This window comes from Malassezia pachydermatis (genome assembly GCF_001278385.1).
Source record: "Malassezia pachydermatis strain CBS 1879 chromosome Unknown scaffold7, whole genome shotgun sequence".
NCBI lineage: Eukaryota > Fungi > Basidiomycota > Malasseziomycetes > Malasseziales > Malasseziaceae > Malassezia > Malassezia pachydermatis.
This window is the reverse complement of record NW_017253144.1, coordinates 229,823-254,494: the sequence shown is the minus strand read 5'-3', so window position 1 is coordinate 254,494 and position 24,672 is coordinate 229,823. Positions and strand designations below refer to the sequence as shown.

General features: G+C 50.6%; 12 protein-coding genes across 12 annotated transcripts; 6 read left to right on the top strand and 6 right to left on the bottom strand.

The window, feature by feature from the left end:
- Positions 1–28: 28 nt before the first annotated feature.
- Malapachy_1525 (maf ham1) lies at positions 29–757 on the bottom strand (the record flags this gene model as incomplete). Its single annotated transcript, XM_018136029.1, has 1 exon — positions 29–757. One exon carries the CDS (start codon positions 755–757, stop codon positions 29–31), a length of 729 nt encoding a protein of 242 aa, XP_017990867.1.
- A 178-nt stretch (positions 758–935) lies between these two features.
- On the top strand, positions 936–3,308 carry Malapachy_1564 (hypothetical protein; the record flags this gene model as incomplete). The annotated part of the gene is made up of 1 exon (XM_018136068.1): positions 936–3,308. One exon carries the CDS (start codon positions 936–938, stop codon positions 3,306–3,308), a length of 2,373 nt encoding a protein of 790 aa, XP_017990787.1.
- Positions 3,309–3,804: 496 nt separating this feature from the next.
- Malapachy_1563 (nucleus protein) lies at positions 3,805–6,420 on the top strand (the record flags this gene model as incomplete). The annotated part of the gene is made up of 1 exon (XM_018136067.1): positions 3,805–6,420. The coding sequence occupies one exon, from the start codon at positions 3,805–3,807 to the stop codon at positions 6,418–6,420; it is 2,616 nt and encodes an 871-aa protein (XP_017990792.1).
- Positions 6,421–7,933: 1,513 nt separating this feature from the next.
- Malapachy_1520 (calcium-translocating p-type atpase) lies at positions 7,934–11,695 on the bottom strand (the record flags this gene model as incomplete). Its single annotated transcript, XM_018136024.1, has 1 exon — positions 7,934–11,695. The coding sequence occupies one exon, from the start codon at positions 11,693–11,695 to the stop codon at positions 7,934–7,936; it is 3,762 nt and encodes a 1,253-aa protein (XP_017990879.1).
- A 527-nt stretch (positions 11,696–12,222) lies between these two features.
- Positions 12,223–13,242, top strand: Malapachy_1566 (nadph:quinone reductase; the record flags this gene model as incomplete). Its single annotated transcript, XM_018136070.1, has 1 exon — positions 12,223–13,242. The coding sequence occupies one exon, from the start codon at positions 12,223–12,225 to the stop codon at positions 13,240–13,242; it is 1,020 nt and encodes a 339-aa protein (XP_017990789.1).
- Positions 13,243–13,297: 55 nt separating this feature from the next.
- Malapachy_1558 (hypothetical protein) lies at positions 13,298–14,035 on the bottom strand (the record flags this gene model as incomplete). The annotated part of the gene is made up of 1 exon (XM_018136062.1): positions 13,298–14,035. One exon carries the CDS (start codon positions 14,033–14,035, stop codon positions 13,298–13,300), a length of 738 nt encoding a protein of 245 aa, XP_017990822.1.
- Positions 14,036–14,115: 80 nt separating this feature from the next.
- Malapachy_1528 (wd40 repeat-like protein) lies at positions 14,116–15,345 on the bottom strand (the record flags this gene model as incomplete). The annotated part of the gene is made up of 3 exons (XM_018136032.1): positions 14,116–14,727; positions 14,756–15,267; positions 15,303–15,345. The coding sequence occupies 3 exons, from the start codon at positions 15,343–15,345 to the stop codon at positions 14,116–14,118; spliced, it is 1,167 nt and encodes a 388-aa protein (XP_017990767.1).
- Positions 15,346–15,447: 102 nt separating this feature from the next.
- On the bottom strand, positions 15,448–16,325 carry Malapachy_1534 (hypothetical protein; the record flags this gene model as incomplete). The annotated part of the gene is made up of 5 exons (XM_018136038.1): positions 15,448–15,684; positions 15,710–15,803; positions 15,832–15,917; positions 15,953–16,141; positions 16,170–16,325. 5 exons carry the CDS (start codon positions 16,323–16,325, stop codon positions 15,448–15,450), a joined length of 762 nt encoding a protein of 253 aa, XP_017990766.1.
- Positions 16,326–16,481: 156 nt separating this feature from the next.
- Malapachy_1571 (hypothetical protein) lies at positions 16,482–16,904 on the top strand (the record flags this gene model as incomplete). Its single annotated transcript, XM_018136075.1, has 1 exon — positions 16,482–16,904. One exon carries the CDS (start codon positions 16,482–16,484, stop codon positions 16,902–16,904), a length of 423 nt encoding a protein of 140 aa, XP_017990775.1.
- A 91-nt stretch (positions 16,905–16,995) lies between these two features.
- Malapachy_1554 (hypothetical protein) lies at positions 16,996–18,456 on the bottom strand (the record flags this gene model as incomplete). The annotated part of the gene is made up of 1 exon (XM_018136058.1): positions 16,996–18,456. The coding sequence occupies one exon, from the start codon at positions 18,454–18,456 to the stop codon at positions 16,996–16,998; it is 1,461 nt and encodes a 486-aa protein (XP_017990818.1).
- Positions 18,457–18,710: 254 nt separating this feature from the next.
- On the top strand, positions 18,711–21,368 carry Malapachy_1562 (rna-binding domain-containing protein; the record flags this gene model as incomplete). Its single annotated transcript, XM_018136066.1, has 1 exon — positions 18,711–21,368. The coding sequence occupies one exon, from the start codon at positions 18,711–18,713 to the stop codon at positions 21,366–21,368; it is 2,658 nt and encodes an 885-aa protein (XP_017990793.1).
- Positions 21,369–21,540: 172 nt separating this feature from the next.
- Malapachy_1544 (nad-specific glutamate dehydrogenase) lies at positions 21,541–24,672 on the top strand (the record flags this gene model as incomplete). The annotated part of the gene is made up of 1 exon (XM_018136048.1): positions 21,541–24,672. One exon carries the CDS (start codon positions 21,541–21,543, stop codon positions 24,670–24,672), a length of 3,132 nt encoding a protein of 1,043 aa, XP_017990636.1.

Here is a 24,672-nt window from a genome sequence, read left to right as displayed (position 1 = left end):
CCCTTGAATCCTTTTCTAGATACTAGCGCTACAGATCGGTGCCTTCCAAGTCCAGCTCTTCGTTTTCGACCAGGTCATGGAGCAGGGAGAATACGCTGTACAAGGGGAAGCCGACGACATTGTTATAGTCGCCTTCCACCGACTGGATCAGCAGCGCGCCCCGGCCCTGAATCGCAAAGCCGCCTGCCCGATCCAGTCCCTCTCCGCTATCGACGTACGCATGCAGCAGTTCGTAGGGCGTATCCGCAAAGTGCACGCGTGTGCGTTCAAAGACTGTGTGTACTTTGTAGCCAGGCGCTTGCAAGATGGGATGGATCAGCGCTACGCCGGTAATGACCTGGCAGGTGTGGCCTGCCATGTCTGCGAGCATACGAAGGTTATCGCGTTTGTCTTTAGGCTTCTCCAGGATCTCGTTTTGGAACACAATCACCGTGTCCGCCGCGATGACCAAGTCAGGCGGGTGTTCCGGCGTCTCACGCACAAGGCGCTCATACACCTCCTTGGCCTTATGCGTGGCTGTATCGACGGGGTACTCGTACAGTGTATCTTCGTGAAAGTCTGATTTAGCCAAGTCTTCCTGGAAACGCGACGGCACGACGTCTGGATGCACGCCGACCGAGGCCAGAAGATCCAGGCGGCGTGGGCTGCCGCTCGCCAGCACAATGCGCTTGCCTGTCAGGCGCGTAAAGACAGGCGTCTTGAGGGCATCGGTCGCAATGCAGTTGGACTGGCCTTCCACTGCTCCTGCCGCCGACATGCTAAGGCCCATGAACGAACGAAGAAGAGGGACAAGTGTCTGTGCGTCGCCGTCGCTGGTCGGACGTGGACGCCGTCGCGTATCGGCCGACGCCCTCCACGTCAGTCGGTCGGCGCCTGCGCGTCTGGGGCGGCGGCTGGCGTTTCTTCTCTTCTCGATCGCTCCACTACGCTGCGCCATGGACGTTGTGCTGGACGGTGAAGCGCCCCTCTCTGCCGATGACTCGCTTTCCTTCCCCCTCCTCAAGCTCATTGTCGAGGCGAGGAATGAGCATGGTATGCGGCAGCAGGACTGGGCTCGCTACCGCAAGTACTGTACGACCAAGACCCAACGTATACGCTCGACACTGCAGTTGACGCATATCGATGCGGCCTCGCACAAACAGACCAAGCCCAAACGCAGCCACAAACGGACGAAGCGCCTGACGCCCGAGCAGCAAAGTGCCGCTGCCAAAGGCCAAGGGCATACGTTTGTTCGTCGTACTATTGCGTTGGAGCAGGTCACGGACACGCGGCCGATGGAGCTGCTTCTCTTCGAAGCCGAGCACTGTTGGTCGGCGGCCGAAGAGCTCTGGGCGCAGCAGACGGAAGAGACACGCGCCGTGCTGCGCCGCCGTAGCCTTGGCCGTGCACGTCGGGCTGTGCACTATGCCGAGCAGCTCGTGGCCCTGTCCAACGCCCTGCCCGCGCTGGACACGCCCAGCCGCGCGCAGTGCTTGGCCTACCAGGGCCTCGTGCGTAGTGCGCAGCAGTTTATTCAGGGCCGGTGGGAGGCAACGCTGCGTGTCGCGGCTGTGACGCGCCAGCTACTTACTTGCCTGGCTGAATGCAGCTCGTCGAGTCGTGAAGAGGCGCTGGCCAGCAGCTTCTTGGATGGCTTGGATGCGCAGATCCGCTTTGCTGCCTACTCCCTCGGCGACACCGACGACACAGACACGACTGTGCAGCGTATCGCTACGCCGAGTGCTTGTGAAGAGACGCTCCCTGGCTTCGAGGCTGTGACCACTGCGTTGCGCACGACGCATACGTCGGCGCCGACGGCACCGTTGGAACTGCCATGGCGTCAGACGACCATTCCTGTACCCACAGTGGAACTGCACGATGTCGTGACGCGTGTGCGTGCGGAAGAACAAGGGCTGCAGCGTTCTGTCCAGGCAAGCGCGTCTTCTTCTGCAGCGCGCGCTTCATCGTCGTCCAAGACTCGTGCTCGTCTCACGCATGCGGAGCGCAACGCGAAGCGCCGAGGCAACAGTCATGCAGGTGCGCAGCGCTTGCACGACGGCCGTGCGAACCACAGCGAGATGGATCCTTTCGATCGTGCGCTGAGTGCCTTGACGGATGCGGAATCTGTGGCGCGTACATTGGTCGAGGAGAATGCCGAAGCGCTGGCCAAGACGCACTCGGCTCGCTACGAGGCAGCTGGTCTGACGCTGCGCCGTGCGCATGAATGGCTCACGTACCGCCTGATGTGCGTGCGCGTGGCTCGCAATGTCCGCTTGCTGGCGGATGTCCAGGCGCGAGCAGAGAAACGCGAAGCGCGTGCGTTGTCGTTGGCCGATGAACGCTCGTGTCGTACTGCGCGTCGGCCTACCACGACGACTACGACCTCCACACCCAGCCCAAAGAAACCACAGCCAGGCTCGCGTGCGAAGCGACCACGCTCCACGCCGAAGCGCTTTGTTCGCCCTCCTGGCCGCAGTGGCACACGTCGCGTCGCGAAACAGCGTCGTACGGCGCAGACCCAGCGTGCCGATGAGGCCGTGCGGGCTCAGCAAGAGCGCCGTCGTCTGCGCCTCGTGCCTGGTCTAGCCAAGCTGCTGGATACCATGGATAGCAGCTTGCTCGCTATGGGCGGCTTGGAAATGGTCGAAGCTGAGCCGGATGTATCCAACCTGCTGGAAGCGAAGCGATTCTACTACTGTGCTGTACTGCTGGAGCATTTGGCACATGCCTTTGCGCAGTACCACCTGCCGGCAGAGGCATTGGTCCTGCTTCAGCGTGCCGACCTGTACATCCGCCAAGCCTCGCAATCGCTTGAGCTGGCTGAGGGCGCCGACGATGAAGATGCGCAGTTTGTTCCCTACCTGCTGGGCGACGACAAGGCTATTCTGTCGACGCAAACGCAGCGCATTCAGCAGCTTCGCTTGCATGTACTCAAAGACATGGATGTGACGCCTGCCTCGTCCCAGGCCCCCACGTCGATCCAGTCGACCAAGTCCGGTCAGACGTTGTACTACCATGCTTTGCATCACGTCTCGTTCGATCCTGTGGATGTAGAGCATGCCGTCACACAAGCACGTACGATGGTCCCTACATCCACAGATTCTACGTGGGTGGATGAAGATGACGAGGAGGCTATGGACGACGCCGAGGAAGATGCGCGTCTCGACGTCGACGCCCAGCCTATGGAGGAAGACACACCCGCCATGCCGATTGCCTCAGCGCCTCCCACAGATGGTCCCTTCGATCCTATGAATGCACTCGAAGAAGAGGAGGAGAGGGAGAACGAGGCGAAGAAGTCGCGTGGATGGCTACGTGGCTGGTTTAAGTAGACAGTCGGTAGGATTCCCTCTTCTCTGCGTGTCTTCCATGGCGTGTCTTTAGGCAGCCGGACCCTATCTCTCGCCTACAGCGAGAAGACGCTGGCTAGCCGACGTAAGGATTTGTCATACCCATGGGTCTTATGTAATATTTTCTTTCTTGCGTATGCGCTGGCCTCGTTGTCGATCTCTCTCCCCTCCCTCTCTCCCCCTCTTTCTCGGCCGTCCTGTCTCGGCCGTCACCACAACTCTCGGCCGCTGTGGCTCTCTACTACCACCGCGTCGCGTACGAAGAGACGCGTCGTGTATCATCGGCCGATTTGCCTCCACCTACGCACGAACGTAGGACGCAGCTTTCCTCGTTGTACGAGTGCGTTGCAGGGCAGCCTTGCCTACAGCGCCTCCTCCGAGCTTCGTTCGCTCCCTAGCTACCTTGTTGATGGATCGCAGCGGCGCTGACGCTTTGCCGCCTCACGCACTCCCAGTGCCATCTACACAAACTTTTAGCATGAACGACCACGCCAACCAACACTACCATGCCGTGGACGCGCTCTCTTCCAACGTCTTACCACCAGCACGAGATCGCTTGCCACCGCCCGAACCGCCAGCCAAGCCGCCTTCGACCAAGCGCCGCAAGATCAACACATGTTTCCCTTGCAAGCAGCGTAAAGTCAAGTGCGATCGGCAGCAGCCTTACTGCGGCCAGTGCCAGAAACACCGCATTCCCGCGGAACGATGCATCTGGTCCTCGGACGTAGCACTACCCACGAATATGCACAGCGCTGCCTCGACCCTGTCGTACTCCAAGCCAGATGCGTCGCATGCATCCATGGGCATAGGGGCAGGCGATTGGACGAACTCTCAAGGAGCTCCAGATCTCGCTCTGGACAATGATACACGCGCGGTGATTGAACGCATCAGTCATCTGGAGCAGCGCTTGGCGACCAATACAGCGTCTCAGCCCTCTTCACATGATTTACCGACCAACTCGACAAGCCAGACGCAGATCGATCCTATTTTGCTCGCTGGCACTGGCTTGTCACTTGGCGATGTAAATGGGGAGCGCTCTAGCGCGGCAGCCCTCTCTCAAGATGCTGCTGTAGCTGCTGAATTGGCCTTTTGGCGAGCTAAAATGGAGCAGCATCAACGTCCCACTCACTCGAATGACAACACGCAAATGGCTCAAATGCAAGCGGAGCAGAATATTGCTGCCGATGCATTGGCTATGTTTGCTCGACACAGCCAGCAAGGCTCGATTAGCGGCAGTGATCAAGGGATGGGCCGATCCGCTGCGGTTGGCGCAGGCACCGATGCTTTGCCGCGCCAAACTATTGTTAATGCATTGCTGGATAGCGCAGCGTTTAGTATGAGCTCCTCTTCATCTCGTGTCCGTGCTGCTCTTGACTTGCTCCCTGATACCCAGCAAACTGACTACTTGCTCAAGATCTTGCAGACGGTAGACCTGCACGTATCGTATGGCATTAGCTGGCGCCTCGTCAAGATGCAGCTCAGCACGCTGCGCACCCAACTGGCCAGTTGGAACCGTATGCATACCACGGTGCCTGAGCAGCTCGACCTATCCTTCCTAGCATTGCTTCTTGTCCTACTAGGTCTTGCGGCACAATACACAGAGTCACGGTTCTTTATTGAACAGGGCTTCTGCTCCTCGCCTGATCAGGTTGATGCCTTTGTGGACACTTGGATCGATCATGCGCAAGCGCTAATGGCTGCTGATGACTTTGTTAACAAGACCAACTGGAATCACATTGCTGCCCTCCTACTCTGCGTCGACCACCATGCTTCACGGGGTCGCCTTCTTGTCTCTCTCATGACATTGTCTACCCTTGTTCGTTTAGCGGAACAGCAGGGCTACCACCGCCTAGGCTCGGCTACAGACGATGAACAGGCGTGGCGACAAGCACCTGAAAGCAAGCAGGTATGCGTATCTGCTGTTGTCGCCACAGCTCGTCCAGGGACGTGGGTGCGGCCCACAAGCACTATGACGAGCCTTCCAGACCGTTCTCATCTTGTGCGTGAAGCTGCCCGTCGCCTATGGTACCGCATTGCCTGCAAAGATATGGTGGTAAGTGCTGTTGTACAGCGCGTGTCCCAAATCAACCCATCGCGGGCCAACACGGCTGCCCCATTGAACGTGGATGAGGATGATTTGCCGGACGGCGAATCCCATGCTCTTCCTCCTATTAAGGACAACGGCCGCCCGACTATCAATAACTTGACGCCTCACCTGTACGAAATTGCGGACTTGGGACGCCAATGGGGCAACTTGATCCAGTCACAATCTCTTACGTACACGCATGTGCTGGAATTCGATGCCAAGTTCCGTGGTTTGCTATCCAACTTGCCGATCTACTTGCGCCCTGATCCGGCTCTCGAGCAATTGCCAGAAGTTCGCCAGGAACAAGCTCAGCGGCCTTACTTGGCCATGCACCGTCTTATTGTATTTGAGGCCGTGAATCACCGCCTGCTTGTTTTGCATCGTGACTATATATGTTTGGGCCACCGCGATGAAAAGTATGCCTATTCGACACGCGTGGCCGTTGATGCAGCACGCACGATTATTTCTTGTCGCCAGCAGATCGATAATGTGCATCCGTCTGTTCAACGTCATGCCTCTTTCCGGCACCATCTGTTCCAGGCTGCGATTGTACTTACATTGCACCTGCTTGAGCTTACTGCAAAATCGCAAGGCTCATCGCAAGTCGCGCATCAACTTCGCGATGATATTGCCCTAATTATGAACTATATTACTGGTACAGGAGAGCTTCGTCATCCTCTGCCCACATCGCAAAAAATTGCCCTCAAGTTGATTGATGTACTTTTGGCTGCTGCCAATACTCGGCAGCATAAGATGGATGGGGCAACCAGCGCTGATAAGACACTTAGTAATACCGATTCAACTGCCGCCTCCATGCCATCGATGGGCATGGAAAATGACGCCTCAGGTGACCTGTTCCAACTCAACGCCTCCGCATCCAGTCAGGATGTGATTGCTGATACGGCCAATGCATTCTCACAGGAAATGTTGGATCCCAACTTCGCCAACAAACCTTCTCTCGCCGAATTCTTTGCCTCTTTGGACGAGTTGATGGTGCCTATCTACTGATTCTATTTTATCTGTGTATCTGTTCGTAGCTCTTCCAAAAGCGTATGGAGCAGCGCTTGCACCTCGCTCCATGTTTGTACAAGTAGAACAGACATTTTCCTCTCAGCAGCAGCTAATTTCAACCATTCTGACGGTGTGCATAACAGGGAGTTCAGCCCAATGCGCTCCAGTGTTTGCAAGAAGCTTTCACTTGGGCTCATCAAAATACCCACATCTGCCCATTGCAGGCAGAGCCAATCCGTCATAGCATCGCCGATATACACGTGGAGAGAGTCTGTACACGACGAAGCAAGGAGTTCAACTCTCTTCATTTTGTCTGTGCAAGAAACCATCATGTCGGTGTTGTCTGGACCAACAATTTGCCCTGTGCATTTCCCTGTTTGTTCATCCCACTCGAGCTCATTTGCTTGAATGCTCTTCCAGCCGAGTTTGCACAGCGCTCCATATGGCAACCCCACGTCATAACCACGCGCATACAATAGGCCATCAAATATAAAACGACTTGACCAATTGACGCTCACGATATGTGCTTCAATCAACTTCTTGTCGGCTGCATCTGTCATCCATTCTGACATGGCCTTCCATCCTGAGCGGAATTCAATGTTTTTGATGCGCTGGCACCTTTGCTCCATAGTCGTACCCGAAAATAATCCATCATCTGCTAATATTCTTAATGGCCCATATTCAGCTCGACCTTGTTCTACAATATACTCAATGAGACGCTCCGGCGTATCAATTTCTCCAAACGACTTTTTGAATGCTTCATAGTTGCGTAAATACGCATCTTGATAATATTCAAAAGGCTTTTTGTTTGGCAAAAGCTCTTGTTCTGTAGGTGCAAGAAGGGAAATGGTATCACTGTTGGTTATTGTCCCATCCCAGTCTATCAACAGCAGCAAATTTGGGGCAGATGGCATGAAGGAAAACTTTGTGGCAGCTTTTACGCACGGCCCACTGCACACTCTTCGTAATCTAAATATTTTCTACGCTCAGTGCATGCACAGCTGAGTCCAATAGTTTAATGGTTATGACGTATCCTTCACAACGTGGATCGTTCGGATAAGATCCCGGTTCAATTCCGGGTTGGACTACTTTTTACTGTCGAATTCACTTTCAAGTGAAAAAATTAGATATTATTCTTATATAAATTTAAGTTTCCCCACTTCAAGGCCGAAGTCCAATAGTTTAATGGTTATGACGTATCCTTCACAACGTGGATCGTTCGGATAAGATCCCGGTTCAATTCCGGGTTGGACTACATTTTTGTTTTTGTCGTCACGAATAACCCCTTCAATCGTTGAAGTCAGTATGCAAGAATCATTTTTAACCTCGATCTAATTGCACTTGGCATATTCCATGATCTTCGTATTTACAAGTTCTATATGATACGTATAGGAATAGTTGCTGAGATATATAACATGAATATGTGTGTGGATCCAACAAGCGGAGAAAAAAATTTACACAAAAGTGAAAATGAAGCAAGCAATATCTTGCTTATGGTCTTGGTAGCCCGTTAGGTTTGGCCTTGTAATGTGAGAAGGTAAGGATGATCGGTGGGTGTGTCAGGATGGAATTGAATCTTGCCTTGTCGGAACAAAGTGCTTGCTGGTACTTTAACCTGCGGCTTGACAGAGTTACTGTTTTCGTCCTGACCCATTTTCCACATGCCACCAACACTTGTACCGATAATTGCGGGCACCATAGCCATAATTGCGTGAGGATGAATATTATTTTCACGCATCAACTTTGCGTTGTTCTTGAGTACCAGGTTGCTAGCGCGCAATCGGCCACCGCGAATGTTGGAAAAAGCACCAATTTGCTTAGCAATTTGTCCAATGGCCGGCTCATTCCAGTTCGACAATGACACAGTATCAGAGTCCTCGTTAGGCACGGCCACAGGCAATGCATTAGGATCCTTCATTAGTTTGAGTTTAATAAGCAGACGCTCGAGAGGCGCCGTTGGGCACATGCGCGTAAGTGCACCCAGGGGCCATGAGACAAAGCCGGCCACCAATGAGATACCCCAATCACGGCCATTCAGCGGCTTGACACTGAAGACAGAGTCACCCTTGAAGATAATCAATACTTGGCAGCCAACTTCCACGAGTAGAATAAGAAGGAACCAAATATTTCGGTGGATACCATCAAAGATATTCAGGTGGCGATCCAGGCGACGAGCATTCACTTGGTTGAACAGCTGACACCATACAAATATGTTGAAAATTAAAGACTTTAGCTCCATTTTGTTGTATAACTGAACAGCTTCCACATCGCTGTTCAGATTAAGAATATCCATGCCACGATAGTAAAGGACAAAGATCAAAATGATCTGATACGCTGATTGAACGGCGATCTGCTTCCACATATCTGCCGAGATAAGTGGGGCTGTGACCCGACTCGGCTTGCGGTTCAATGACTTAGGATCAGCGGGGTCCGTGGCGAGTGCAAGCGCTGCTAGCGTATCCATGATCAAATTCAGCCAAAGCAGTTGGACAGCCGTCAATACTGAGCTTTCATCGGAGGTTGACACGGCCGAGACGAACGTTACAACCACAGCTACCACGTTGACAGTCAGCTGGAATTGCAAAAACTTGCGCACAGCATCGTTAACGCAGCGACCCCATTTGATCGCACTAACAATACTGGAGAAATTGTCGTCCAGCAAAATAATATCGCTTGCCTCCTTGGCCACCTCAGAGCCTGCAATACCCATCGAGAATCCAACGTTGGCTGACTTGAGTGCTGGTCCATCGTTTGTACCATCCCCAGTCACACCCACCACTTCTCCCATAGATTTCAGCGTGTCAATGAGCGTCTTCTTGTCTTCGGGACTGGAGCGTGCCAGAATATGGAGGTGTGGCGCCAATTCCATAAGATCGTTGCGGCTTAGTTGACGGAATACTGGGCCTTCAATCGCAACACCTCCCGCTGTATAAAGGCCACATTGCTTGCCGATAGAGCTAGCCGTTAGGATGTTGTCACCAGTACACATCTTAACCGTGACACCTGCACGTCCACATGCACTGACAGCATCAGGTACACCATAACGCAAGGGATCTTCAATAGCCATGATGCTAATCACCGTAAGATCCTTGGCCAGGTCCTCAAACTGCACTTCACCGGCATCATCAACGCTAGCACCTGGGGGCGGCCATACGTCAAAGTCTCGGTAGCAAAGACCCATGGTACGCAGAGATTGGGAAGCATAGTTTTCAATGATGCGACCAAGTTCCGTACGTGTAGCTTCATCGATTGACTTGATTTGAATACGGCCTGCTGTACTCTCTTGAACCAATATAACTCCCGTCGAAAGGCCTACCATGATCTCGCTAGCACCTTTGATGTAGAGGCGATATCCGTCGTCATTCTTAATAACAACGCCCATCGCCTTCCTCTTGGAGCTAAAAGGGATCACTTGAACCACACTCGCAGACGTACGAACTTGATCATACTGTGCCCAGTCCAGACGTCGCACTAAGCTAAGAAGGGCCGATTCCGTTTTCGATCCAATGAAGATCTCTCCTTTTGATGCTTTCTCCAGCACGGATTCCTTCTTAGAGCGGTGCAAAGTCATGAGCTTACCCCACCAAGGGATCTTCTTTGTGGCTGTCACAACCTGTTCGCTCTCGTCCACTTCCGCAGGAATAAAGGCCGTGGAGTTGATACAGATTTGTTCCACAAGCAATGTACGGAGTGGCGAGGGTAGACGATCTGTAAGCTCATCTAACGATATGGCCCTTTGATCCTTCTCAGCATTTGCGATCTCTGTTTTGATAGAGTCAAGGAACAGAAGATCATCACCGATACAGCCAGCCACTACGCTCATATTATTCTGTGTCAAAGTACCCGTTTTATCCGTACAAATACAAGTAGCATTGGCCATGGTTTCACAGGCACCCAAGACTCGGACAAGCAAGTTCTGGTTAGACATACGTCGGGTAGCAAACGCCAAGGCCAGGGTCACAGCCAAGGGAAGACCTTCAGGTACAGCAACGACAATCACCGTGACAGCGATAATCAGTACGTTCATGAAAGTTTCACCATATTCACGACCATCGGGGTTCGGATCGTAACCATAGTTTACAAAGAAACGGATCATCAGCGCAAGGAAAAGCAAGCCACCAGCTGTTGTACCAAGCTTAGCAATCAGTTCGGCCAGATAGTTGAGTTTCTCCTGCAGTGGAGTGTTCTCTGGCTCCTGCCGAAGCGAGAGCATTAATTTTCCATGCATGCTGAAAGGACCAACGGCTGTGACAACAAAATCACCCACGCCCTCCAGGACCTTCGAGCCAGAAATCATAAACACACTCTTGTGCTTGACAGATCCACTTTCGCGCTCCCGGAGATATTCGTCGTACGTAACTTTCTGGATCATATCGGATTCACCTGTAACACTGGATTCATCGCATTTGATGTTATGCGATCGAAGGACCACACCATCAAAAGCAATCACTTCACCAGGTTCCACGGTGACAATGTCACCTACAACGACATCATGCACGTCCACTTGGGCTTTCTTCCCATCACGCAGCACCGTGACGTTGCGAGCCTCCTTCTTTGCGTCCAATACACGGAATTGCTTTTCTTTCTGCCAGTCGTTAATTGAGCCAACAAGGTCTACCACAATCACGGCGACCAAAATGGCAACACCTTCCACCCAATCTACAGCAGGCGCCTTGCATTCCGTTTGGCCGGGTGGGGGATCCAAACATGGCACAAATTCAGGGGGCGGGGAAAAGTCCGTGTACAAACCCAGAGCCAGAGATACAATGGATGCAATAATCAGCAAAATAAGCATTTTGTCTTGCAAAGCCAGCCACATGAGAAGAAGAAGGCCCTTGGATTTGCGTGCAGGTAGAACGTTCGTGCCAAAAACATTGGTCCGCTGCTCAATGGTACCTGCATATTTCATCGTCTTTTCCAAAGTGTGGTCTTTGAAATGAATACCCGTTTCCGTGCTAGTTCCAATACCGTGCATCAAACCATCAATACCACCCATACCCTCAAGCTTATTGAAGTCTTCGGGGTCAATAAGCGAGCATAGCTCGCCAGGGTTGTATTTGAAAGGGGCGGGGTCTTTCCATTTCTGTTGCTCCAATTCCTTCTTTAGCTGTTCCATTTTGGCCGTCTCTGTGTCACCGCGCATTACCAGTGCCCACAGCCGAGAAAAGAATCCATCCGTCTTAGGAGTGTCTTCTTCCTTTTCCATATACTGAGATGGATGTTCTTCATGAACCTCGGCGCTGTGACTGGTGCCTGAGTGCTTCATGGACATGTGCTCAGAGTGGTCCAAAGGGCTACCTTGCGAGGACGTTGTATACGAATTAACATGCTTGCCTGTGTCAATATATTGTGTTAGGTCTGACGCCTTGGGCGAAGCGTTGAGCTCCGTATTTGAGCTTAACGGTGCCAATTGGATGATGGATGGATGATGTATTTGCTGGCTTTCCTGAGTGACTGAATCTACCACAGCAATAGGAGGTGGTAATTGTAAATGCGTGTCATTTTGTGTGACATTATTTATAGTTAACACCATAACGCCTTAGTCCGGTATCAGCCACAGCAGGTGGCGTTCACTCAGACTCTCGTTGTCCAGGTCGATAGATGCACGCCTGGATATCGGGTGTGCGTGTGGCTTGGCACGTGTAGGCCACGTGATGATGCATTTGAAATCAGGGACCTTCTCCGCGGGGCTGACGGCGGAGAAATTCCCGTGCATAGCCAAAATGAACGCGTAAGCTCTGACAATTTTATATACAAGAACGATCGCTGTTGTTTGGACGTTGGCTTCTTCATCTACAGATGAGCAACAAAATGCGGGCTATGGCCATCAAGGGCTATGGGAAAAACTCTCCTTTGGTGGAAATGGAATTTCCTATTCCTGACGTGAAGGAGCATGATGTGCTGATTGAAATTCATGCTGCCAGTGTGAACCCCATCGACTTCAAAATCCGCAATGGTGATGTGAGGCTGCTCATGTCTTCGCCGATGCCTTTTATCCTAGGCAACGATCTATCTGGTGTTGTCAAGCAGGTTGGAGGGCAGGTAACAAAATTTCGTGTGGGTGATAAAGTCTACACGCGACCACCGCATGACCGCTCAGGCACCTTTGCTGAGTTTATCGCTGTGAACGAAGATCATGTCGCACCCATGCCCAAAGGCATGAGTTTTGAGGACGCTGCTAGCATCCCTCTTGTGGGCCTTACTGCTTACCAAGCTCTGCACGACTGTCTCCACGCAAAGCAAGGTGATAAAGTTCTAATTCATGCTGGTGCTGGTGGTTTTGGAACATTTGCTATCCAACTAGCAAAACAAATGGGCCTTTATGTGGCAACAACCGCAAGTGAGAAAGGGCATGATCTGGTCAAATCGCTAGGTGCCGATGAAATCGTCAACTATCGTACGGAGAAGTTTGAAGAGAAGCTCCATGACTACGATGGTGTTATCGATACCATCGGTGGTAACACTTTGCTGAATTCTTTCAAGGTTGTGAAGAAAGGACATAAGGTTGTTTCGATTAGTGCTATTCCCGATGGTGAATTCGGTCGAAAGCACCGCCTTGGTTTTGTTGTTACTTCTCTATTACGCCTGGCCTCTGCCCGTATTGTCTACAACGCTTCATGCCAGGGTGCTGTGTATGAATTCCTTCTTATGCAGGAAAACGGATCTCAGCTCCGTGAAATTACCAAACTAGTTGAGGACGGAAAGATCAAGCCTGTCATCGATCGTGTCTATTCGTTTGAGGAGGCGCAACAAGCTCTACACTATGTTGAATCTGGTCGTGCGAAAGGCAAAGTGGTCATCAAGGTTCACCCCAACTAATTCTTTTCTTTTTATTTTATTTTATTTTTTTTTCTTCATTATAGACAATGTATTCTTATAGCCCCAGGCTACGGAGGATACCCAACCAGCCACGACCGCCCCATTCCACCCAGAGGCGCAGACTTTGGGTGTGCTGACGTAGAAACTCATACGCACCCGGGGTTGTTGCAAGGCGGCGAAGCAGATTGATGGCTTGCTCCTGCGTCATGGAAGGCTGTGTCACTAAGGCCAATTCTGCTGTCCCGTACGAAAAGGCCAATCGGCTTCGTTTGGTGAACCACTCGGTTCCTTTCTCAGTCACAAGGTCTGTGGCGAATGTTGCGTCTTCTGCAATTTGCACTGCACGCGCCATGACAGGGCCAGGGTTTGGAATCGTAGGTGTTTTTGATAGAAAGGGGATAAAGGTTGGAGATTGTCCTAATAGCGGCTCAGAAGCCAGCAGTGTAAATGCGGGCAGCAAATGCGATCGGACAGGCACACTGTGTTTCAGTCGCTCACAGAGCCAGTCCACAGTGCTTTCATACGCATGTGTTTCCGTTCCCTTGTTGCTATACTCCTGTTTCATCCGCTTTAGCACTTCATTGTCCCAGGCCTGCAAAAGGCGGCGTGGGCCGGCTGTGGACGCAGAGTCAGGCCCAGGGAACAAAGCGGCCAACGCACGATCCAACTTAGCTGCATCGACATTCGGGTATTCTTGGAGGGTTTGTCTGATAGCAGCTACCGTGAAACCTTTCGTTGGCACATGTACTAGAGATTTACGAAGCAGCTCTTGAACTGCAATACGACCATTCATAGTGTCTGTCGTTGGATGCGGAGTTGCGTGATTCCTATTTGTGGAGGTTTGTGAACCTAGCTCTTCCAAGTCCTACGTTCTTACACCCAAATAAGCACTTCTCCGTCATCGCCTGTGCTAGCCAGCATGGTAGGTGGGGTGGTTCCATCCTTGGCTGGGGCCCAAGCTACACAATTGATATCGGAGGCACCATGCGCTTGTGCCATCTCAGCGGTCACAGACACTTGAAACTTATCCGAATCGTTGTCCTTGCCCTGTCCTGTTAGTTGTCCCTGTTTCTGTGCACATACAAGATAGAACACCACAATCTTCCCATCAGCACCTGCAGCCGCCAATTTTCCAAATGCTTGCATAGGATCTGATTCATCTCCCATAGCCCAACTCAAGCTATAAATCGATCGAGTGAACTGGCCTTCCAGTCGTTGAAGTTCGAGCCATTTGTCTCCGGCTCGTCCGGGAATCCTACCTTCCGACTCCATGCCCATGTTCTCACACTCGTCTGCAGAATACCTGCGCCAGATCCGGATCGTCAAGTCGTCCGAAGCCGAAGCCAAGTACTTTCCACAAGGTGAAAAGCTTAGCGACCAGACTGTAGAGGTATGTCCTTTCAGTGTAGAGTAACAGAACCAATCTTCGGATGGATCATCGAGGTAAAATTTGATTGTATTATCGTACGAGGCCGACGCTAATAGCTTCAATGTTAGTAATGTATAGACGTACTTCTTCTTTTGGATGCCAGGCCACCGCTTTGACATCTTGTGTATGCTCCATCATCACGCCTAAGCATTCGAAATCCGATTCAGGTTGCACTTCCCAAATCCACACACTCTTGTCTCGACTGCAACTCGCCAGTAAATTCCCATTGTAGCTGAATTCAACACTCTTGCACTCGCTGTCGTGCCCTTCTAGCGTCCCCGTACAATCCCATTCAGGCTCAGAAGGGTCGGATGAATCTTTCATGTCGTCCGGGATGCGCTCCCAGATTCCCACTGTACTATCAAACGAACCTGTAGCCAGAATCTCGCCTGACGGAGACCAAGACACATGACGCACTGTGCGCTTGTGCCCAGTAGGTATAACCTCCTTTAATGAAAACACGGTTTCCGACTGTCCACTGACGCCTGATGGCAGATCCATATAGGTAAAGAGGCGCACGTCTCTGTCTGTGGAGCAAGATGCTAGGATGGGCTGCTTTGGATTCCATGCCACATGCCATGCTACGTCTGAATGGCCTGGATTATTCGTATACAAATGCTTTTGAACATACCTGGCAATCTAGCTAGTTGCCGCAGGGGCCGTGGACTCGTCATGGCGCAAGTGTGACAAGATTTGTGGTACGTGGACGTTGTCCTCCTATTCCTCCACATAACTAGTTGTCAAGCAGCGTGACTTTGGCCTACAGATAGAAACGACTATGATGATGCTTTTGTTTTACCCCACCAGTGTGCAACTTCTTCTCTTATGTGTTCCAAGTCATCTTCGTTTAGGTCACTAACAGTGTCCCATTCATGGTCGAATTCAATGGCAATGGCGTTAAGTGGTGAGGGTATCTGCGATTTCGTATCCATTGAAGATGTAGACTGAGGTGTGAGAGCATGTAAGAACGTCATAGGCGGCAGTTTCCAGCTATTTTCACGGAGACGTTTGTGCTTATATTAGAGGGACAATACGTACCCGCTCGCGATCCTCGTCCATCCTTCGTAGAATATCAGCTCTAGACACCTGAGCTAGGGGAGGTAGATCATGACCCGAGTCTCCTTCACGAATGCTATGCCTGTTAATAGATCCGGACATACCTGCTGACACGGGCTTCTGTGGTATTTATGAGCCGGTTTAGAAGAGCTTGATCGAAAATATGTTTTGATTGCCAAGAGGAGAGAATCTGCGGGAGTCAGAAACAACTAGTGATCCACGTACTTGTTTTGTGCTTCCACCATTGATAACTGCATCCCAACTTCCTTCAGGCACAACGAGGTCCACAATGGCCGGTAGATCTCGTACTGCCAGTGTGCGGTATACTGCAACTTCGGCGGGGCTGGTCTGAAAATCGTCTGCTAGGAATGCATCAAGCATAAATAGTACATTAATGCGCGTGTTTGCGGATGCCTGGCGTTAAGAAGAACACAACACATACCTTTGAGCATTCTGTAACGATACAATCCCATATATCGTCTGGACATTTGTTTGCATACTTCAATGCAAATGATACAATTTTTCGGATGGATTGTTGGCTTGCATTTAGATGCTTTAGAAGTTCTAAAAACTCCATACGTATCTGGAATGCGTCCATGATCAACTGCTCACCACGTTCTACTTGTACGCAACTCCCACCTTTCAACCTTTCACGTATGCTCTGTGGATCTGGGCCCCTGCGCGACTAAGAGCGCGTTGGGAAAGATTCGCACAACAATAAAAAATTCGATTTTTGCCCACTCCTTCCATCTCTATGTCTACAGACACGGCCAAGCCGCAAACACTGGAAGAGGCGAACCAGCGATATGAAGCTTTGAAGGCCCAACTGAAAGAGGGATTGGATCGCAAACGACAAACAGATCATGACCTAACGGACCTTGAATCCCAAATCTATTTGTACGAAGGTTCTTACCTTAGCAGCACAGCTTTAAGCGGCGGGAACGTGATTCGTGGATTCGACTCCTACCTTAAGGCCAACGCAGCTACCGCCACAGGTATGCGTGTTACTACCTCAGTACAGCCTCCTTCTTCGGAGGATCGTATGTTTAGCTCGAGCAGTGCTACATATCAGCGAAGTCTGGCTCTTAAGATGAACGAACCTGTTACGGAGAACAAAAGCTCAGCACCCTCTGCTACTGCTCAACCATCTGGATATAAACTCAAGAAGAAAAACTAACAACTACTCTAGACAATTTAGTTTATGTTGCATCCGCTTTATGTACAGTATCAATATTGACGAGCTTCTGGTACAAAAAGTCCGCACCAAATCACATAATAAGAGCCAACGACACAAAGAAGCAGAGGACCGCGATGACAGAAGGCGGCATACGTGCGTAGAGCGATTCTGCTCCATTCAACTTTTCAGGGACAACTCCATTTCGACCCGGTTGCAACGGGCGCTGACCAGAAGCAGGTTTGTTCTCACCATTGTAGTCGTGGACGAACAAGGCCTGAATACCAGCGGGCGATGTCAAAATATCGAACGCATTGTGTCCCACACCGGAAACCTGACCAGAGTAGATGTGATCGGGTATCTTATTCGGCGTAGGATTGTTAGGCATACTCGTCAGCTCTTTGGTTACCCAATTCACCATACGGTCGACATGACCTTTGCCTTGCGTCATGGCCTCACACGATGTATCAGAGTTCAGGCCATCACTTTGTCCCACTAGGTAGAATTGCTCCCATTGCAAAACCCGATTACGAATATCTTCGGGCGTGTCCTTTTGACGAGTGTAATAAGCCGGCAAGCTACCATCGAGACCGTACTTGTATTCATTGAAGGTCGTACAGTTCTCTGGCACAGGCAAAGGACGTCTATTGTCCAGGTACATGTACGAAGCAGGGCTCGCGATCAGATAATGCACCATGTTCACCTTATCCATATTCGTATTCATGGCGAGGTGACGAGCGGCTACTTGGCCTCCTCGACTAAAACCAGAGATCACGACCTTCTTCATGTTGGGGAACATAGTAGTGTTCGTAAAGTAGTTGACATATTTATCGAGGACATCCCCTGACGAAAGTCCAGCGCTTTGCTGATCTGAAGACAGTTCCACATTCGTTTTCAGCTTGCGCGACTCGAGTACACTTCGCTTGTTCGACGAGCCATTCTTTGACTTCTTCGAACTATTCGAGCTCTTCGTCTGAAACGGTGGGTTGGCAAGTTTGCCTTTCTGGTCATACACAGGATAAGTTGCATCCAAAACTTCGCCCCATGAGTTGCTGTCCCAGATCAGGGAATGCGAATTGCTTGTATTGCTTTGATCGACAGGGTAGGCGCCAGCATCCAAAACGTCAAAGAACATCGGTGCCGCAAGGACAATTTCATCCTTAGAAATATCACTTTCCTGGCTAGCCTGATCCATTGACACGTTCAAATACTGCCACATGTTCCACGCATCACGCGTTTCTCCATGGATCTGAATGACAGCACGTTTAATCTTCGACGGATCATAGTTGGCTGTGACGTACGTAGTTATTGTGGTACCATTTCCATCAAGAACAAACGTAGTAGTATCAATGTTTGCACCTGGGATGGGTGGTAGTGTGTTGTATCCATTCTCATATTCATTGCTATCACCGTTCGGAAAGAATGTAGGATCCTTCAATTTGGACGATGCACGAGTCTCCAACATGGCCATCTCGCTTTGGCCTGGGTAAGCTAGAGAAGTTGTAGCCCATAGCAACGTTGCTGTTGTCCACACAAAAAGTGTATTCAACAACATGGTGTTCAAGAAGGATGATGTGCGGAAAAGACACAGCCGCAATGACTGTGCATTATTTTGCCGCGTGGGCTTTGCTCGCTTCACTGGAGCCTATTCTCGCTCAATTAGAAGCAAGAGATTTTGACTTGTACACGTTCACAAGCTATTGATAAAAATAGCACGCACATTTTTCCGCACTTTTTATCAATTACATAATCTATTTTTTTGAAATGCAGTAGACCTTTCGCCACGACAGCAGCCAGGCGTTCGTTGTGATGGAGGGATCGAACGTGGAACATGCAGCTACTCGTACAAGCAAGCCTCATCGCAAGAATACCCTTTTCGTGACAAGGATACCCTTCAATGTAACAAATACAGATTTAGAAACGTTTTTCAGTGATATCGGCCCTTTAAGGCGAGCCTTCGTTGTGACAGACAAGGAGACTCGTCAATCTAAAGGTGTTGGTTATGTTACGTATACCGATGGAGCTGATGCCGAGAAGGCACTAGACAAGCTTCAAGGTGCTAGTATTGATGGAAGCAAACGTCATATCCAGCTTCAATGGGCGGACCAAAAATCCACCTCCAAAGAGGCACAGTCTTCGTCTGTTCCTGGGGCCGTCCCTTCCAATCGCCGCAATGCTGCCTTGCCAGAACGTGACCCTGATGCTGTACGAACGATCGTTATCTCTGGTCTTTCCGGATGCAATCCCGCCGCCGACGTAAAAACATTGTACAAACGGGTTCGCAAGATTGGTGACGTTGAACACATTGCATTTGCGGAAATAGACGGTGCTACCTCTACCGATGTAGCTCATGTTCTCTTTCGCACTCCCAATCATGCTATGCAAGCTGTTCCTAAACTTCATGCTCATCAATTCAAGGGTGCTCAACTGAGTGTTGAATTGAAGAAGCGTGTGGATAACGCTTTGCGTCGGGAACTCCATATGCGAGATGATACGCGCACAAAACGCAAGTCAATGCAAGATCAAATCGAGAAGTTTTCTGGCAATGCCTGGTCAAGCGACTCATCTCGTCTGAGCCGTGACAGTCGTCTTATTGTGCGCAATATCCCCTTTGATATGACTGTGGAGGACCTCCGTGCTATCTTTCTTCCATATGGTGCCCTTTATGACGTGTCGATTCCTACAAAGGAAGCTAAAGAGGGCTCCGCCAAGGCTCCGCAAGGACGAGGTTTCGCCTTTATTTGGTTCGTATCCAAATCAGATGCTGCCAAAGCTATTGATGCGGTCAATGGCGTAGAGCTCCGTCACGGGGCTGCCGAACAGGCATTACTAAAAAAGGCCCAAGGGAAAAAGGGACGCGATGCCGCCAAAGAAGCCTTAGCTCAAGTTCACAAGACGGCTCAGCCTGCTCGCCCTGTTGCTGTGGATTGGTCGCTTTCTCAGAAAGATTGGCTTGCACAGGCGGAGGACAATGAGGCAGAGCCAGTGGATGCCGAGTTACCTATTTCTCGGAAACGTCCGCATGAGGAAGAAGAAGAGGACGAGGAAGATTCTGAGAGCGGCGACGATGACTCTGATGCTGAGGAGTCGTCTTCAAACTCGATGCAAGAGGATGAGAGCACTACGGAGCCGCCCAAGCTCGCCCCGCCTGAAGCCGGTACAACCTTGTTTGTCCGAAACTTGCCATACCAGGCTACAGAGCAAGAGCTGAAGGACCTGTTTCGCTCTTTTGGACCTCTTCGTTATGCCCGCATTACTATGGATCCAGCCACGAAGCGTAGCCGTGGCACAGGCTTCTTGTGCTTTTGGAAGAAAGAATCTGCTGATGCTCTATTGCATGACGCTGATATTGTACAGCGTGAGACTGCAGCTGCTGGTGTAGATTCAAGTCTCCCGAAGTCGAATCCTTTCTCTGTCCCTTCTGTGATTACAGCTGATCCATCTGCGCCGCTTGTTGCACGATTTACTTTACATGGCCGAGTACTCCATGTTGTTCGTGCTGTGACTAGAGAGACCGCAGGCCAGCTGGAAGAATCTGCACGTAAGCTACGCGAAAAAGGTGACAAGCGAAACACCTGGCTCTTGCGCGAGGGAGTGCCGTTCCCTAACACACCCCTTGCTGCCTCGCTCTCTGAGACTGAGATTGAGCGTCGGATGAGGTCATTCTCTATACGGCGTGCCCAGCTCGGTGCTAACCCGTCTTTGCATGTATCTAAAACACGTCTCTCGGTGCACCAGCTTCCTCTCTTTGTGTCTAACAAGATGCTGAAGCGTCTAGCTCTCCATGCTCTTCGGAAGTTTGGCGACGAGGTAAAAGCAGGGGAGCGCACGGATCTAGATGCAGATGAAAAGGCAGACAAGACACTAAGCTCGAATGCGAAGACTAGCGACAGTGGTAAGAACCGTCCACCGCCTTCAGTGGTCGTCCAATCCAAGGTGGTGCTGCAGAATGAGCGAGTCGACCCAATTACAGGGCGTGGCCGCTCACGTGGCTATGGCTTTTTGGAGCTACGATCTTTCCAGCACGCACTGAAAGTGTTGCGCTGGATCAATGGAAACAAAGCAGTTGCCAAACTCTTAACACAATGGTGGCGCGAAGAACTTGACGCCTTGTTGACTAAACTTAAGGTTGACAACTCTGATGACGCTCGCATCCGCGCTAAGCGAGTTGAAAGTGTGCTACAAGACCTTGAGGACAAGGGTAAGTCTGAGGCACGGGGTGTTCTCCGCCTTGAATTCTCTATTGAGAATATCATTACTGTGCGAAAACGTACTCTTCGACAAGAACAGGCCCGCGATCATGCCACTAAACGTCGGAAGCTGTCTCAATTGGCATTGGATGAAACGCCAGAATCTATCCCCACGACAGAGCCGTCAGAAGTCCACTCTGCATCTCCACCTAAAAAACTTGGTTCCTTGATTGGCAAAAAACGGGCTATGCGTAAAAAAAAGCGAGCCATGTCATGAGGGCGTGTCTATTCTGGGAATTAATAGTTTTTAGGAAGCGATACCATTGGACAACATAGCGCCACATCTTATGACCTTTTGGAGGCCCGTGTGCTCGCCACTATATATGAGGAGCGGGTCTGGCTCAGCTTCTCAGTAGTACCTCAGTACCTTTAATTCTTTGTGAAACACTATGTCTGATCAAGACGTTTCCACAGAGCATCTGTCGGCTATTCTGTCGAAGATGGCTAGTAAGCACCATCCGTTCCTGGCGCAAGCGCGTTCGGGCGTCAGTACCCCAGATGATCACAAAATCCAGAACAACACTGGCTACGTTGAAACCGTATTCGAGGACAAGAAAGTACAGGCTGAGAAGGTTCAACAGATTCTTGAGCAAGAAGGATTTATCCCTCAAGAGCTTATCCCCTCAGAAGTCGGTTGGTTCTATGAGAACCTTGGTATCGATGACATGTACTTTGAACGGGAGTCTGCGGAGACCATTGCGAGTCACATTCTTGCTTTATACGGTGCCAAGATTTCCGAGTACACGAACAATACTGGTCACATCAATATTGATCTTCAGAAGAAGTCTGAAAACTCTGCTGTCTTCATCCATTCTAGTGAGCCAGGTGTAAGCAAAGCCGACGGCAAGAACTGGGAGCGTACGATCGATGAACAGTATCTGAACAAGTCAAATGTCGACTGTGCTTTCCGTCTAGAGACCTACCGCTCAACAGGAAGTGGTCCATCAGGGTCGCCTGAACAGCTTCGCTGCTACTTCTTACAGAAGTGCGAATTCGCACAGCCGGTACCGGAAAAGGATTCGAAAGAGTCCCTGGATATCCGTGCTGTGTCAGACCAAACGTTTTTGACTAAGGCTAGTGAAAACACCTTGTCCATTTACCAGGGCGTTATGGAAGAAGCATTGCGTCGCGATGGTCCTGTCATTGAAATGTTTGAAGTGATGGGCTCTAAGGAACGCCGTGTTGTCATTGCTTCTCGGATGGGTGCTACGTCCAACTTCTTTAGCGCTGTTTCGGACCTGTACCACTTTTATGGCCTATATTCTTCGCGCAAGTATGTGGAGCAGTTCAGTAATGGCATTACAATTCTGTCTCTTTACTTGAACCCATTGCCTGGCGCCAACTCTCCCCCGATTGAGTTGAGCATTTACCAGATCCTGAAAGAAATCTCTTTGATCTTCGTATTGCCCGATAACCCTTTCTTTACGGCAAGCGAGTCCAAGTCCAATCATGCTGTCCAGGAGGCCACATACGCATATGTGGGTTGGCTCTTTGCTCAACACTTTTGCAATCGTCTGGGCTCGGCCTATGAGGCTCTTCTCAAAATTATTGATGAGAATGATGCCCACCAAGCCGCTGTGCTGAACGATATCAAGCTGCGTCTTCGTGAAGAGACATTTACTCGTCAGTCTATCTTTGAAGTCATCGAACGCTTTCCTCATGTGGTCCGGCTACTCTATGTCCACTTTGCGAACATCCACTATCCCATGAACGGTGGGGAGCAGACTATGCAGACTCTCAGTCGTCAGCGTTTAACTCGTGAAACACTCTTGACAGATGAGCAAATGAATGATTACATCATTAAGAGCGCAAACAACATGCATGAGCGCTTTGTGCTCCAAGCTCTGTTGGCCTTCAACAAGTCGGTTCTCAAGACGAACTTCTATACTCCAACGAAGGTCGCTCTAAGTTTCCGTCTGAACCCCTCTTTCCTGCGTGAAAGTGAATACCCATTGAAGCCTTACGGTATTTTCTTCGTGGTTGGTTCCAACTTCCGTGGTTTCCATGTTCGATTCCGCGATGTGGCACGCGGTGGTATCCGTATTATTCGAAGCCGTAACCGAGAGAACTATTCCATTAACCAGCGAACTCTGTTCGATGAGAACTACGGTCTTGCTCGTACGCAGCACCTGAAGAACAAAGATATTCCAGAAGGTGGTGCTAAAGGTACTATTCTCCCTAATGTGGATGCCGATCCGCGTCTGTGCTTTATGCAATATGTGGATGCTCTTCTTGATCTTCTTATCAAGGGCACGACCCCTGGTGTGAAGGAGGAGATTGTTGACCTTGTTGGCAAAGACGAGATCCTCTTTTTGGGTCCGGATGAGGGTACAGCTGACTTTATGGACTGGGGTGCTGAGCATGCACGCTCGCGTGGGGCCCCCTGGTGGAAGTCATTCACGACTGGTAAGCCTGCTTCCACATTGGGTGGTGTCCCTCACGATGTCTTCGGCATGACATCCTTGTCAATCCGCCAATACATCTATGGTATTCTGCGCAAGCACAACCTTCGCGAGGAGGACATTACCAAGGTTCAAACAGGTGGCCCCGATGGTGACTTGGGTTCCAATGAGATTCTTCTGTCGAAAGACAAGACGATTGCCATCATCGACGGATCTGGCGTGGTCCATGATCCTCATGGTCTGGATCGTGAAGAGCTAGTGCGTCTTGCTAAGGCACGGAAGATGATTTCCCACTTTGACACCAGCAAGCTCTCGAAGGATGGCTATCGTATTCTGATTGAAGACCGCAATGTGAAGCTGCCTTCCGGTGAAGTAGTGGGTGACGGTGTTGCTTTCCGCAACAAGGCTCACCTTATTTTCGAGGCGGACTTGTTCGTGCCATGTGGTGGACGCCCTGAGTCCATCAACATTTCCAATGTTCATGAACTGCTCACCGAAGATCTCAAGTGCCACTATAAATACATTGTGGAAGGTGCCAATCTATTTATTACTCGTCAGGCTCGCTTGGAATTGGAGAAGAACAGTGTCATTCTTTACCCTGATGCCAGTGCCAACAAGGGTGGTGTGACGTCGAGCAGTCTGGAAGTGTTGGTCGGCCTTAGTCTTACGGATGAAGAGTACATCTCGAATATGGTCTTCAACGATGGCAAGCCCACGACGTTCTACATGGACTATGTTCACGATATTCAGGACATCATTGGCCGCAATGCGAAGGGCGAGTTCGAAGCGATTTGGCGCGAGCACCAAGAGACGGGTAAACCGCGATCGGTTATTTCTACAGAACTGTCAACGACTCTCAACCAAATCTCTGAAGATATTGAGGAGACTGACCTGTACGACCAGGAGACTTTGCGTAAGGCTGTTCTTATTCACGTCTTCCCCAACTCCCTTATCGCAAAGGTGGGCTTGGATGAGCTGATTCGCCGTGTGCCTGCCTCTTACCTGAAGAGCGCTTTTGCTGCCCAAGTCGCTGCCAGCTTTGTCTATGCCAAAGGCCCAAGGGCCAGCCACGTGGACTTCTACAACCACATCAACCAGCTTCTGAAGTTCTACGAATAG